Source organism: Saimiri boliviensis, chromosome 15 (genome assembly GCF_048565385.1).
Source record: "Saimiri boliviensis isolate mSaiBol1 chromosome 15, mSaiBol1.pri, whole genome shotgun sequence".
NCBI classification, from domain to species: domain Eukaryota; kingdom Metazoa; phylum Chordata; class Mammalia; order Primates; family Cebidae; genus Saimiri; species Saimiri boliviensis.
The window spans coordinates 14303720-14320018 of NC_133463.1; the positions used below are offsets into that span (position 1 = coordinate 14303720).

Consider the following 16299-nt stretch of genomic DNA (forward strand, 5'->3'; position numbering starts at 1 on the left):
AGAGCGAAGGTATGATTCTTCCATGTGGTTCCCCTGGGCTATGTCAAGCAGCACTGATCCAGATGGAAGAGGCTGTATCTCTGGCTGCCAGCAAATCAAGCAGGACAGGACATTTAGTGTGAGCAGGAAATTAATCAGGAAAGACAAAAATCAAGCAAGACATTTAATGTGAACAAAGAATCAATCTTTACTGTTACAATGATAAAAAAAAAAAAAAGCAAGGATTATTTGTTACTATAACATTACATAACCCATCCTGAATAATAGAAAATTGCAGGAATATGTCTTTGGCAGTGGGTTAATAGGGGCTTTTTGTTTTCTTCTTTATCTTCTTATATTTTCTAATTTTTCAAATAATGTTTTTATCTATTTTTACTTTGTAGAATTTGTATAATTTATAATAAGAAAACAAAATTAAACTGGGGAGAAGACACACTTTTAGGATTTGGATATGTTTATAATTTGAAATGATGTTATATTTTTATTGATAAATGTATAAATGTACAGGATTAATGCAATTTTCTTGAACTTAAAGTATGTTTTGGTACATGCTCTTTAGTCTCCAAGAACACTGAAAGACAAAATGTTATACTTTCATTGAACTAGCACCTATGATCTTGAGATACATCTGCTCCAGGCCCTAAGAAATACTCTTCCACCAGGGTGGTAGGCCTCTAGGGGTTCTGGGAGACTTGTGTGTGACTGACAACTTCCCTTTTGTTTGCAATTGGCTGATGTAATCAGGCAGAGGCAACCAACAATGATATGTTGACCATGAAAGGGGTGTGTTTGCTGATTTCCCCTTCTCTCACCTTCCCCTCTGTACAACACACACACACACACACACACACACATGCACGCACACACACAGGCACGCACACGCACACACTAGCGAGGCTGGGCTCATTCAGGAAGACCCAGAACATTTGCATGTTGCCTTTATCAGACAGGAGGGCCTTTCATGTGAATTTTATAGGAGGTACCTGAATAAAAGTGATTCTGTTTCTACTCTGGTGCAAGTTCAGAACTTCAAGACACAGGGTTCACATGTGTTTGTCTGCACATTTTCACTGGCTGACTTGAATAAGATCAATAAAAGCCCTTTCCTTCAATCTGGCAGAATCATCAACCAATTGTAGAGAGAAATTACAGTCTCAACCCTATAATTTTTCTTTCAAACTACCCTGCCACAATCAGAAGATAGTTTTTTATTTCTTTGATGATTGAGGCTTTATAAACCAAAACTAAGAGCGACCAGATATTTTTTAAAGGTTAATATTTTGCAACATTGCCAACTCTCAAGTATTATTTAGAGTTTCCTCCCACTTTATTAACCTAGAACTATGTAACACAATAAACCACCAATAGAAATAAACCTCTTATTGGTCCCACTAAAAAAGATACTAAAGCCCTGGTTTTAGAAATAAATGCTTCGCTCTTATTCTTCCATTGTCCTTCAGAATCCACATTTAGTATCTGAAATAATGAATTCTACTTCTGAATAAGTTAAAAGGAACTAAAAGAAGTGATGACAGTGAAGCACTTGTCATCAAGGAAACACTTCTTTTTTCAAGGAACCATAAAATGTTTAGATCCTAAACTATACCTAGAGGAAAAAAGACAACTTTATTACGAAACTTTACATTTATAAAATTAGTTTCGGAATAGCAAGTTAATGATCTCTCTACCCTTATACTTGTTCTGTTAAGTTTTTTTAAAATAACAACAACAACAACAACTATATATATATATATATATATATATATATATATATATATATATATACATATTCTGCAAAGCAAACATCTTTTACTAAAATTGTCCAGTTTAGCCTTCAAAATACTTAATTCCTTTCTACTCTAAAATGTCTAGGTAGAGGGAAAATTTATTTTTAAGTTTTTCAAATGTCACCCCTTCAGTGCAGTTCCATGCACTCACACTGGAAACTAGGTCTTGCCGTGGAAGATGCCTAGGGATCCTGTAGAGTCAAAGCGTTCTGAAAAAAAAGTTAATAATCTTTTTTCCTTGTTACTAAAAAAGACCTGGGCGAGGCATCTCATACACCCGCAGGGAGTAGCTAGCTGCTGAACCGTTAGCTCCGCCAGCCAGACTCCCTCAGCTTTCATATCATCTGGCTAACATTGTACAAAGATGTTTGTGGCAATGAAATTGACAGGAAACCTGGCAATCCATACAGCATTTAGGGATTCCTTCTTTTTTAATTCTGTTAACTGAGATGAACCCAATCTGCTGAAGCCATCATTGGTAGATCTCTGGACCCGGTCTTGTAAGACCAGCTCAGACTTTCTGGCCAAGGTCCCTTGGTCCGTAGATCTAATTAGCACTGAGAGCAGTTTCCTAGCATCTAAAACATAAGCTGATCTGGATTCTAATGTCCTGATCTGGATTCTAAAATTGGAATCATTTTTCTTAAATGCTCTTACTTCCTATTACTTCCAAAATGGGTTGATCTGCAGAAAAGGATGCTCATATTCCCTTAACTAGGGGAATCAACTAGCCCATCAATCAACAAGTAAGTACCTTTTCCCTGGGACCTACTATGTGCTCCAGGATGGACTGAAGCGAGTACTGCAATCTATGAAACAGTTGTTATAACTTCGTTAGAATTTGGTTGGTTCCACAGAGCCCCATCTCCTAAGAGCCTTTGAAATCATTTTGCAACCATTTCCTACACAGCTCGCACTCACTCACACAGAAAGTTTGGTTACTGTCATGATAATGCCATGCAGAGGGTAGTAGGGGGAGAGTGGAAATGAGGGTAAAGAGAGAGACCTTGTGCTGGCAGCCTGGAAGCCTTGTTTACCTAATGCAATGAAGAATTCAGACTCCCCTCGCTCTCCAGGCTGCACAAGCTTCTGTGCCACGTAGAAGGTCATGTAATTGTGATTTGGAAAAGGCAAGCTTGGAGCCCACGCACAATTTTAAAGTTGTGCATGGAGTCAAAGGAAGAGAACGGAGGTAAAGGGCATAAAGGGTTATCTTAACAGCTAGGAGGTGAGTGTGTTTTCATCTTCTTCTTATCTAAAAGCTAGACCTTCTACCAGGCAGAAAATCAGGTTGTTCTTTGGGGCCTTGGTCCCGCTGGTCCAGTCTAACAAGGCGTGCTGACTAATTGATGTGCATTTCTCTCTTCCCGCCCCAGGACAGCTTTCCTGCCCGCTTTGGAGGAGTCCACTTTGTCAACCAGCCCTGGTACATTCATGCCCTCTACACACTTATCAAGCCATTTCTTAAAGACAAGACCAGGAAACGGGTAATGAAAATAAATGCGTCATGTAAATTTCAAACAGGAAATGCCCGGGACAATTATGGTGCTTCCGTTTTCTCTCTCTCCCCTCTTCCCACTTCTCCCCTTCCCTCCCCCTCCGTCCCTCCCTCTCTCTTTCTCTGTCTGTCTCTCTCTCTTCCATTGTGGTATTTTTACAGGCTTGGAGCATTTGAGCCTCAGCTGGAGTTTGCAAATGGTCTGGGTTTAATTAATAATTTAGTAGAACTGGCTTATTTTCAGAGTCCCAGTGATAAACCAAAAGAAACTTTGGAGGCATGCAAATACCAGATGACCATTTTACTGTAAATTCTTATGGGAGATACTGGGTCCAGCAGCTTTCCTGTTCGTGGAATATTTTAGTAGCTAGAATTTTGTTCTGTAAATGTATTAGTGCTATGAAGAATGATTACAATTTTTCTTCCCTCCCATGGCTTTGGGTGATAACTGCTAACTCTATCACCTGTAAAGCTGGAAAAGCATTCTTCTTTGGCAGTAACAATGCTCTTATGATGAAGGCTTTTTATATCAGTTGATAATGCTTGGGAAGCCAGGCTTTTCCATCAATCAGAGTTGGGCTTTTTCACGGCATTTTGATGAGCTGAGTAACTGAACATTTCTTAACCACTCTGAATCTCAATTTTCTCCTTTGTAAATTGGAGAAACAAACACCCACGTCACAGAGTTGTTGGGGAACTCTAATGAGACAGCTTATGAAAACATGTAGTATGATGTGATTGGTACCTCATAGATCTGCTGACTTTTATTTATCTTTACCCTTTAGCTCCCTTTTCTTTCTCCCCAGTGTTATTGAGGTATAATTGACAATTAAAAATTGGATATATTTAAGGTGTTCAATGTGATGTTTTTATATACCTATACATTGTGAAATGATTAGCACAATCAAGCTATTAACACATGTATCTCCTCCGATAGTTATGACTGTGTGTGTGTTTGTGTGTGTGTGGTGAGAGCACTTAAGATCTACTCTCAGCCAGTTTCAAATAAACAAGACAATATTATTACTTATTACAGTTTCTGGACTGTACATTAGGTCTCCAGAATTTAGTCTGATCTTACATAACTGAAACTTTGTCCCCTTTGTCTGACATCTCTCTATTTCCCCCTACTCTCAGCTCCTGGCAACCACCCTTCTACTCTGTACTTCTATGATTTCAACTTATTTAGATTCCACACATAAGTGAAATCATGCAGTATTTGTTTTTCTGTGCCTGGCTTATTTTTGTTAACATAATGTTCTTTAGGTTCATCCACATTGTTGAAAGTGACAGGATTTCATTCTTCTTTAAGGCTGTATAGTATTCCATTGTGTATATATCTGTTCATCTGCTAATGGACACTTAGGTTATATTCAGATCTTAGCTATTATGAATAATGCTACAGTCTTATCTTTGAGACTTTCTGATTTCGGCTACCTCCTGGGTTAGAAACATCACTCCTTATGGGAATCTGGCTAGAGTAATCCTACAACACCTTCCCCTGACACCCAGAGTACCTGACACTAGGGAAGAGCTCTGAGTATTCAAGAGGGATTGATAATGTAAGAGATTCACCGCCACCCTCACGCTCTGTAGAGTTTCTAACTCCTAGACCTCAGATACTGCCAGGTCCTTAGAGAGCATTGACATAGGGTAGGGCAGGGGTAATTTCCCTGTTCTCAAACAAGTTTGAAACCAGGAATTAGAACTCAGTGGGATCAGAAGGCAGAAATATTTTGAAACCCATCTGGGGCTCAGGACAGTGCTAAGAACAGAGAAGTCTTCTAGGGCTGTTCTCAACATGGCTTCGGGCTTTCCAGAAACTTATTCTTCTATTCAGGTTGGAGCCAGAGAGAATTCCTCCCATGGTGGACACTTGCTGCCATGCCATAGGAGGGCATTTTTGGAACTTCGAGCGCAGGATAGATTCTAACAGGTGGAAGGGCCATCCTCCCACTTCTACATTTCTCCATCCCGTAAGACCCCCAGAATAAGGGTCACCTTTAATAGCACTCTCTGTCCTTCAAAAACGACATGTTGGGTAGATGGGTACAAATGTTTTCTCTAAACACCAGGGCTGATATTTAGCTCCAGCATGTTTCAAATATGACAGCACCCTCTGAAAAGTTTTTTAAAAGCCAGAAAAGTAACTTTCTTCAAAACAAGTAACTCTTACTAAAATTCTGTCATACTCAACTCTAATTTCAGAAATATACATTGCTTTACGAAGTGCTCCGGTCGTCTTCTGAAGAATTAGCACTTCTTGTCCCCTTCATCTTTAAATGATGTCATTACATCATAAGTTAAAATTAATACAATAGAACAAGGTAGCGAGTGTTTATCATTGAGGTCCTCTATTTAAGTATTTTAAAAATCACGTTTATATTTCTTTTTCTTTTTTTTTCCCCAAGATGGAGTCTTGCTCTGTTGCCCAGGCTGGAGGGCAGTGGTGCCATCTTGGCTCACTGCAACTTCTGCCTCCTGGGTTCAAGTGATTCTCCTGTCTCAGCCTTTCAAGTAGCTGGGATTACAAGCATATGCCACCAAGCCCAGCTAATTTTTGTATTTTTAGTAGAGATGGGGTTTCACCATGTTGACCAGGCTTGTCTTAAACCCCTGACCTCATGATCTGCCCGCCTTGACTTCCCAAAGTGCTGAGATTACAGGCATGAATCACTGCGCCTGGGAGACATTTATATTTCATCATGGTTATACTGTATGTGTATGTGCATGCACGTATGTGTACTTGATGATCCTATGCTTGGGTGCACGTTATGTGTTACACATAATTACTTCATGCCTGCCACGTGAAGAAGTGTGGGAATTAATGTCAGTACATAGATGAACTTTAAGTCACTTCTCAGAGTCAACTGCACCTTTCAGAGTCAACTCCTAAACTGCAGTCAGTGCTAATTATCTATTCATGGCTCATCCACTTTGTGGATTTGTCTGGAAATAATTGTAACTTGGAGGCATGGCTTCTCTCCTGCTTGACCAGTTTTTATCATTATCTATTGTATGTTCAGAAGATGCAAACTTGTTTGGATTTTAGTCCCCAATCCAGACAAAAATGAAAAATGGCTGCAAAAATATCTCATAATAAATTCTCAGGCTGTGGTTTTTTTATTCCATTAAATAAGAATTGATTTTCTTTTCCCTTGTACCCACATCGCCCTAGGAGCTAAGGAGCATTTTAAAGGAGTAAGAAAACACCATCTTTTTCTCTAGGTATTTTCTCCCTGTGGGGAAACAAGACATAAATGAACGTATCAGGAAAAACAAACAAACAAACAAAAGCAGAAGTCAGCAGATACTGAAGAATTAATTGGAGGGTGGATGGGAAGAAGCAGAATAGGCAGCTATCACCAGGACAGTTAGGAAGAAGCTGCAACTTTGTCTAGGGTTGAAAAGGATCTGGAGGACTGGGTGACAGCACACAGATGGGAGAACAGGGCAGTCTGGAGATACAGCAGTGGCTGGGGTTTCAGGTGGTCTGCACCATCACTCCTTTTACCAGCAGGGATAATTAGGAGATGACTGTATGTGTAAATTTGGCCCACGGCCAAATAACACTCAATCTGTTCAGAAACTTCATTTTTAATGACTGTTAATTCAGCCCCCTTTCTAAGCAATAAATTAACATTTTATGAAGACTAAGCTGCAGTCACAAAATCAGTGCCTCTTTAAACACCATGATCACCAGCAGTGCATCCAGTTTGTCATTGCTAAATTGTGTATTAGAAGAATTCTTGGTCGTATGTTTTGGATTTTGTATTGCTAATGACTTTTTTTTCTTTACAGATTTTCCTTCATGGAAACAATTTAAACAGCCTTCACCAGCTAATACACCCTGAATTTTTGCCGTCTGAATTTGGAGGAACTCTTCCTCCTTATGACATGGGAACTTGGGCCCGGACGTTACTCGGTCCTGACTACAGCGATGAAAATGACTATACTCACACTTCCTATAATGCAATGCATGTGAAGCATACATCCTCAAATCTGGAGAGAGAATGCTCACCCAAGCTGATGAAAAGGTAAGGCCTGGGTTATCAGAGCCTCCCCGTCAGAGGTCAGTGGAATTTTTATTTGGGTCTTTTGTGAGTTAGTAATCAAAGACCTTTATGGGCACAGAACTTGAATAAAATAAATTGTAATGCATTCTCAGTGGATTTCACTAAAATTGAAAACAAATGGGGCTTGGCTGGCCCAGAAATATAGTTATCCCCGTTGTATCAAAGAAACAGTTAAAGGCTAGGACCTCACTCAGGCCACAATTATAGCCCTGATCTTTAGGGAGTTTGTTAATACACACAGAATAAAATGTTGGACCTTTGAGATACACTAGATGGAAAAGCAACTTGCTAAAAATTGTTCCTATCATTCATTTATTTGGAACCATTTATTGAGCATTTACTTGGCTGCAGCACTGATTAGGGACCAGGGGTACAAATGCGAATAAGATGTCAAAAGAACAGAGAAGTGTGCTTCAGGGACTCTTCCAAGTAAGAATTTTGCAACATATTTATAAAGCAGGTAACATTCAGTCTGCGCTCTGGAGATCAACTCAGGCTTAAAAAATGGGATATGATATTCCAGCAGAGGGGACAGACTGAGACATTAGAGTGACGGAATAACCTCGTGTGGTAAAAAGGTGTGCAAGGGTGGGAAATGGGACTGGACATGAAATAAAGCTCCGAAAACAATTGGAGTCAGGTGGTGAAGACCATTGCATGCAATCCGTGGAGTACCATGAAAGAGCGGTTTTTTTAAAAAATTAAAACCTGATTGTTTAAAACTTTAATTTTATTTTTCCATAAGTTATTGGGGTACAGGTGGTACTTGGTTACATGGGTACGTTTTTGTGGTGATTTGTGAGATTCTGGTGCACCCATCACCCAAGCAGTATACACGGCACCATGTGTGTTGTCTTCCGTCCCTCACTCCCTCCCATTCTTCTCCCCAAGTCCCCATAGTCCGCTGTATCATTATTACACCTTTGCGTCCTCAGAGCTTAGCTCCTACGTACCAGTGAGAACATTTGATGTAAGACCTGATTTTTAAGGCTCAAATCCCCTTCAGCCAGTATTCTCAATCTCAGTCCCTCCCCAAATGCACCCACTATCGAGGTGGACCCTTGCAGTTCTTTTTCCATACACCACATGCAGCTGTACGCACACGTAAAAAACATCTAATATTGTGTAATTTCTAGGGCTGTTGTCATAAAGTACTACAGACGGGGTGGCTTAAACAACAGAAATGTATTTTCTTATAGTTCTGGATGTTGGAAGTGCAAGATCAAGGTGTTGGCAAGGTTGGTTTCTCCCGAGGCCTCTCTCCTTGGCTTGCACATGGCTGCCTTCTCCATGTATCCTTACATGGTTTTCCTTCTGTGTATGTCTGCCTCTGTCCCACCTTCTTCTTCTTGTGAGGACACCAATCACACTGAATTATGGCCCACCCATAGAACCTCATTTTACCTTAATTGCTTCTTTAAAAGTCCTTTCTCCAAAAATAGTCATATTCTGGCTATTGTTTGTGCTGTTAGTAGTTGGTCCTTTTCAATTAGGGCATGAACAAGATAAATGTTTTTCCTGGCAAATTGACATGAATTGATATCTGCAACTGAGGGCTTCACCATCAACATTGTCTTATTGCCCCCTCTCCCTTTTTTTTTTTTTTTTTTTTTTTTTGAAACAGAGTCTTGCTCTGTCATCAGGCTGGAGTGCAGTGGCATAATCTTGGCTCACTGCAACCTCTGCCTACCAGGTTTAAGCGATTCTCCTGCCTCAGCCTCCCAAGTAGCTGGGACTACAGCCGTGCACCAGCATACCTGGCTAGTTTTTTATATTTTAGTAGAGACAAGGTTTCATCATGTTGGCCAGGATGGTCTCCATCTCCTGACCTCATGATCCACCCGCCTCAGTGATGGGATTAGAGGTGTGAGCCACTACACTCGACCATCTAGTCCTTTCTTAAAATGAGTTATCCAATTGTAAACTGCTGATTTCTTTGGGATATTGACTCCATAAGCTTTTTGTAAAGCATCAGTGATTTCACAATATTTTTACCCAACTTTCATCATAAATTTGATGTTTGTTCTTGCTTCAATTTTAGCAGAACTCATATTGCTCTGGTAAAGGTTTTTGTCAAACCTAATGTTTCTGATGTCTTATCTTCTTAGTGCATTAAACTAGATTCTGTTCAGTCATGTTATAACAAGTTAGTACAAATTTATTTTGGTAAAATTTTTTTTAACTCCATGCATAATTTTGTAATATGAATTTTCTATGAACTTTGTGAAGACTCCTCATAGACCATGTTTTTAATACTGCATGCTATTTTAGAATGTGGATATACCACAATTTAGCCATCTCCCCATTGCTTTGTATTTGGGTTTTTGAGGTTTTTCCTCGTCTAAATAAGGTTCAATAAATATCTTTGGTATACCTCCTTTATTTTCCTAGGAGGGTTCCTCTGGGTAGACTCAGAACCCTGTAGTTGGTAGATACATGCCTTTGACATTTTAGTTCACCCTGCTTAAAAGCTTTCCAAATGACACCAATTGATACTCACCAGCTGTGTATGAGAACCTTTTTCCCCAAACCCTGGAAAAATACATGATATGATCAGACTTTAATTTTAATGATAATCCTGTGATGTGAATATACTATGTCATTTTGTTTTCATCTTTATTTCCTCAACAAACATAGTTAACCAGAGAAATGACATAATAAGATCTAGGTCAGAGGAAAACTGGCTCTATTCTATAGATGTTTGGGCTATGGAAAAGGAGGAGTAACATTCATGAGGGTCGGGCTCAACTTCTTCCAAAGTGCTGTTAATCTGGATATTTTGACTTCCTCCCATGAATCATGAGTGTTCTAGAATGGCATCTAGAATGGGGAATCCTTTCCAGGAAGTTTTTGATTTATTTTGTCCAGATCCATCAGACAAATCACTATCTATGGCAGCTATAGTCTTATGAAGTATATTTCTCTCTCTCTCTCTCTCTCTCTCTCTCTCTCTCTCTCTCTCTCTCTCTCTCTCCCCCTCCCTCCCTCCCTCCCTCCCTCCCCTCTTTCTCTCTCTCTTTCTTCCTCTCTCTCCCTCTCTCTCTCGACTGGAGTCTTGCTGTATCACCCAGGCTGGAGTACAATAACATGAACTTGGCTCACTGCAACCTCCGCCTCTCATGTTCAAGTGATTCTCAGGCCTCAACCTCCCAAGTTGAAACATACTTCTTAAGTAAAAAGATGTGAAAGTCAGAATTACTCCTTGATTCATTGACTGCAGAATGGATGTTGTGTTAGGCATGAAAACAACCTTCATCTCCTTGTACATTTCCACTAGAGCTCTTTTATAACCAGGAATACTGTCGATGGGCAATAATATTTTGAAAGGGATCTTTTTTTCTGAGCAGTAGGTCTCATTAGTATACTTAAAATACTCTGTAAACCATGCTATAAACAGATATACTGTCACTCAAGCATCATCATTCTATTTATAGTGCACAGGCAGAGTAGATCTAATGTAATCCTTAAGGGCCCTAGGACGTTTAGAATGGTAAATTATCTTCAACCTACAACCTAAAGTCACCGGCTGCCTTAGCCCCTAACAAGAAAGTCACCCTGACCTCTGAGGCTTTGAATCTAGGCGTTGACTCTCCTTCTTAGCTTTGAAAGTCCTAGATGGAAGAAGTCTATTCTTCCAAAAGAAGGTTGTGTTATCATTGAAAATTTGTTGTTTAGCATAGGTACCTTCAGCAATGATCTTTTCTAGATCTTCTAGAGAGCTTGCTTCAGCTTCTGTATCAGCACTTGCTGCTTGACTTTGCACTTTTATGTTGTGGAGACAGTTTCTTTCCTTAAGCCTCATGAACCAACCTTTGCTAGCTTCCAGTTTTTCTTCTACGGCTTCCTCACCTCTCTCAACCTTCATGAAATCTTGCTCTGAATTAGGTTTTGGCTTACAGAAATGTTGCGGCTGGTTTGGTCTTCTATTCGGACCACTAAAACTTTCTCCCTATCAGCAATAAGGTTGTTGCACTTTGTTAGCATATGTGTGTTCACTGAACTAACACTTTTAATGCTCCTTTGCATTCACAACTTGGTTAATTGTTTCATGCAAGGGGTTCAGCTTTCAGGCTTTCTGAGCTTTCAGTGTGCCTTCCTCACCAAGCTTAATCATGTCTAGCTTTTGGTTTAAAATGTGAGACATACAACTCTTCCTTTCACTTAAACACTTAGAAGCCATTGTAAGGTTATTCACTGGCCTAGTCGTAATACTGTTGTGTCTCAAGGAATAGAGAGGCCCAAGGAGAAGGAGAGAGATGGAAGAACCTTTGATCTGTGAAGCAGTCAGAACACACACACCATGTATCGATTAAGTATATTGTCTTACATGAGCACAGTTCACGTTACCCCCAAAACAGTTACAATAGTAACATCACATTTTTTTTTTAAATCACAGATCACCAGAGCAGATATAATAGTAAAAAAGTTTGGGTCGGGTGCAGTGGTTCAAGCCTATAATCCTATGACTTTGGGAGACCAAGCTGGGCAGACTATCTGAGCTTAGGAGTTCCAGATCACCCTGGGCAACATGGTGAAATCCCGTCTCTACCAACAACAACAAAAAAAGCTGGGTGTGGTGTTGGGTGTCTGTAATCACAGCTACTTAGGAGGCTGAGGTAGGAGAGTTGCTTGAACCTGGAGGTGGAGGTTGTAGCAGTGAGTAAAGATCATGACACTGACTGCACTCCAGCCTGGGCAACAAAGAGAGACTGTCTCCAAAAAAATGTTTGAAATATTGTGAGAATTACCAAAATGTAATACAGAAACACAAAGTGAGTACTTGCTTTTGGAAAAATGGTGCCAATGACTTGCTGAATGCAGCATTACCACAAGCCTTCAATGCATACAAAGTGCAGTATCTGCAAAGGGCCACAAAGGGAAGCACAGCAAAACAAAATATGCCTATATGTGAATGAATGAATGTTGAATGAATGACATTATCTCCAAAACCTGTCCTTGGTACAGTTGTTCAATCGGTTCAAAACCGATTAGTTGGTTCCCAGATAGAAAGAGCCAATTCCTCCCTGTTGGCCCTGTCTTTAAAAAGGCTCTCATGGGTCCTGCTTATAGAATCTTCCATCCTGGTAGGAAAGAGTAAACGTGCCCAAAATAACTATCATGTAGAACGGGAGACGTACTACAAAGGAGGATCAAGAGCCTGCTGCAGCGTTCTGAGGAAGCATCACTCATTTGGTCCAGGAAGACTCTCAGAGAAGCCTCCATGTGAAAGGGTTGGCTGAACCAGGGTTTGGAGGAATAGTGTATTTTATTAGATATGGGAGCCAAAATTCAAGACTAGCTAGCAGGAGAATCTAACAAGTATGCACACATTTCATTTTCCCCACCACAGCCACCAAATGTCCTGCCCACTGCTACTGCCCTTTGTGATGACTTCCTTGAACATTTGCCTGGAGATTTCAATTCGTGGTAGGATGGGCAGAGATGGGAGAGGAGGGATCAGCCCTGTTGTGGGCTTATGTCTTCTGTCAGGCATCTCCCTAATGAGGAACAGAGCAGCCACTATTCATTGTCTTTTCGATGTCTCGGAACCCACAGGGATGTGGGAAAAATGGGAACAGAATTGGAAGAGACGTTAGAGGTCGCATCTTCCAATCTCTCACCTGATAGAGCAGTCTGTTCTTCAGCGCAGACCATCAGCCAGCCTTCACCTGTACCGTCCAGAGACAGGCAGGCCACTTTCTGGGCAGCATGTTCCCTGCCGCATGGCATTGTCAGACAGTACCTCCTTATTCTGAGGGAGATGACACAGGTCTGCCCTCTGAACAGCACTGTAATCTCCAGTAGGCACACATCATCTGTTTTCATAACCCATCACCCGTTACCCCACTGTAGTTCCCAACATGCTTTGGGTCCATTTGGAGTCCAGTGGGCTTTGTGGACTGACCTTGGAGCCTGATCAGTTTTTGTAATGCGGCTTTTGGGCACAGATGGCCACTGTGTTCCAAACCACTCTCGACCCATACTTTCTGGTATGCATGTAGATTAAAACCAAGACTCCCAGAACTCTCAGTGAGTGAGTGGTTCTTATAAGCTCTTGTTTTTTATCTTTGGATAATTGTAGCTCAACCCTTAAGTAGAAGAACCAAAATAATGATTGGTTTAGCTGGAAACTCCCCTAAATGGATTGTTTCAATATTGTATTTAATACAGTAATGCTGGGTAGGGCTTTTGAGGTGTGTGGCATTCTCTGCTCTGGTACCAAATGACCCTGAGTTTTATATTTTCAACTTTGTTTTCCTGTTTCTTATTTTATTTTTTAGAAGTCCACTTCTTTGCTCCCACATCAACAGCTGTTTTCTGTTCTTTGGGGTGTATATGTGAAGCACCTCATTTTCTCCTATCTAATTCACTCCTTGAATATGTTTTAGGCTTGGAGAATAGGTAAACAAACATTAAAACTCTCCAACAAAGAGCAGTACGTAAGCTTTATATTAGTTATGGTTCTTTTCACCGCAAGAAAGAGACCCCAAATGAACTGCTTTAAACAATGAGGAAAATGCATTATTTCACAGGAGACATCTCGAAGGCAGGTGACTGCAGGAGTGTTATTCTAGGGGCTCAGTGGTGCCCGCAAGAACCAGGTTCTCTCGACTGTGTCCAGCACAGCTGGAGATTTCTCAAGCAGAAGCTGGTTTCTGACTCTCACAGGAGAGCGCAATGCTTAAAGGAAAGGAGCTTTTGGGCGAGAAAAAGGAAGAGAGAATGGCTTAGGGTTGGACACCAATGGTCCTGCTACACACAGGCTTATTCAGGGTGTAGGCTGGAAATTTCTGCCCCATGAAGTAAGCACATGATTTTTTAAGCAGCATGCAGATTTTGTGACTTTTAATTGTTAGGCCATATTTATCAATTACTTTCTGGTTCTTGCCTCTATTCTGATGAAGTAATTAAAATGGCTATAGATATTATTATTATTTTATTATTATTATAATTTGAGATGGAGTTTTGCTCTTGTTGCCCAGGCTAGAGTGCAGTGGCATGATCTCGGCTCACTGCAACCTCCAGCTCCCAGGTTCAAGTGATTCTCCTGCCTCAGCCTCCCGTGTAGCTGGGATTAAAGGCGTCCACCACCATGCCCACCTAATTTTTTGTATTTTTAAGAGACAGGGTTTCATATTGGCCAGGCTGGTCTTGAACTCCTGGCCTCAGGTGACCCACCCACCTTGGCCTCCTAAAGTGCGGGGATTATAGGCATGAGCCACTGCTCCCAGCCTATAGATACTATTTAAAAGGTACGTGTGCACACACAGCAACACTAACTTGATGTTAACTACTGGTGAAGGATGAGCCACTTTGGGAAAAGTCTTCAAATGTATGTATTTCATCTATACACACAGATATACATGTACACACACACACACACACACACACACACACACATAATTTTTTAAGATTACTTGTGATTAAACCTCATGTAAATTTTGTCCTTTGATTTTGAGAGTAAGAAACTTGAGCCATTCCCAGAAGCTAAAGCCATCTAAATGCAGATTGATCCAAAGGTAGAGAATTCTGGGGACAGTGCTCATTAGATGCAACACACAGAAGGAAAAGTGTTGACAGATGCCCTTGCAGCAGGATAGAAATCACAGTTGCTCTCAGATGCAGTCTTTCATTTGTTTCGTTTATTCTTAGCCGGTCCTGACAGTGGCTATTAACAATGGATTTGATGATCCCAAGGAAACAAAGATCATCTTTCCTGATATTTCTTGGCAAAAATAAATGGGGGGACTCTGAAAAACCAGTCTTTGTGCTGCCTCTGAACCCATCACTGTGACCAGGGAGAGGGTGCATCTGATTTCCAGGAATAAGACGTGTGTTCAGCCTGGTGGACAGGCAGGGGTACAAATCCTAGACAAAACAGGATCATTCTAGGAAGGGACAGTGGTTTCCTAAAGAGGTATGAGCTATATCGAAACTGTATGTCCCCACCATACAGGAATGGCAGGTAGTTCCTTCCAGGGCCAGCAGGGGGAGAAAGTGGGGATTTTAGGCTGTCCTTTCATTGAGCTTGAATGGGTTCCTCTTGGCTGTACCACACTGCAGAAGCCTCTGTTTGCAGGATAATATTCTCCACAGAGAGTTCATATAAAAACACATTTTATCATTCTTCTTATCGGGGCTTTTGGAAGTTTAGGTCTGGAGAAAGTCTGTAGATGGATCATCAGACTTTCCACCACTAAGGACCTCTTCTGTCCCCCACATGGTGTATGTGTGCAGTGAAAGATGCTGGCCATCAAAAACATTCCGTTTGTTAAATAATCACAGATTCAGTGTAATCAGTGTTAATCCACAGAATCATCCTCAGATGCCGAATTTTAATAAAACAAACATATTTTAAGTTTAATTTGAAGTTTAGTCACACAGACAGTAAATGTGAAATTTCTATAAAGTTTTACGGAGTATTAACAGCAACATAAAACAACCCTTTTGCTCATACTGCTTATGTGAAATGGCTGGAATGAAAGTTCAAGCCCCCTAACTTTGAGTCTGGGGATTTTTCTGTGCTGTTTGCTTTTCCAAAGGCATAGTGTCTTACACGTAGCAGATTTTCCTTACATAGTTTATATTTTAGTTTAAAAATATAAATATATGGTGCATAGATGTGTCCTTTTCACAGTGGTACTAAGATTTTAAGAAATGTTTTTCCTCCTCTCATTATCATAGCTAAGGTACTGAGAAGTTCTACAAGGGAAAAAGCTGCATTGCCATACCTATTTTATCCTAGGATTCTTTCTGGGTAGAACAGCTATTAGCATCTCACTGCACATTTGTCTCTCAGAGACTAGAGCATGGAAAATACTACTCCAGTGATTGAAATGGAAAGTTAGGAGCAATTTAAGCTCACAGACACCTAACTAAGCTGAATCTTGACTGATAATTTTCATTCTCTTTGTTTTCTGGAGGCCCCTCCCTGGAG

The 16299-nt window shown here is 40.6% G+C and overlaps 1 protein-coding gene across 1 annotated transcript in view; it reads left to right on the plus strand.

The window, feature by feature from the left end:
• The window catches only part of CLVS1 (clavesin 1), a 213706-nt gene that overhangs the window by 169848 nt on the left and 27559 nt on the right, over positions 1–16299 (plus strand). The window contains exons 4-5 of the mRNA XM_003935524.4: positions 3164–3274; positions 7087–7322. Of these exons, the coding sequence (XP_003935573.1) occupies positions 3164–3274; positions 7087–7322 (347 nt within the window). The remainder of the gene's footprint in view (positions 1–3163; positions 3275–7086; positions 7323–16299) is intronic.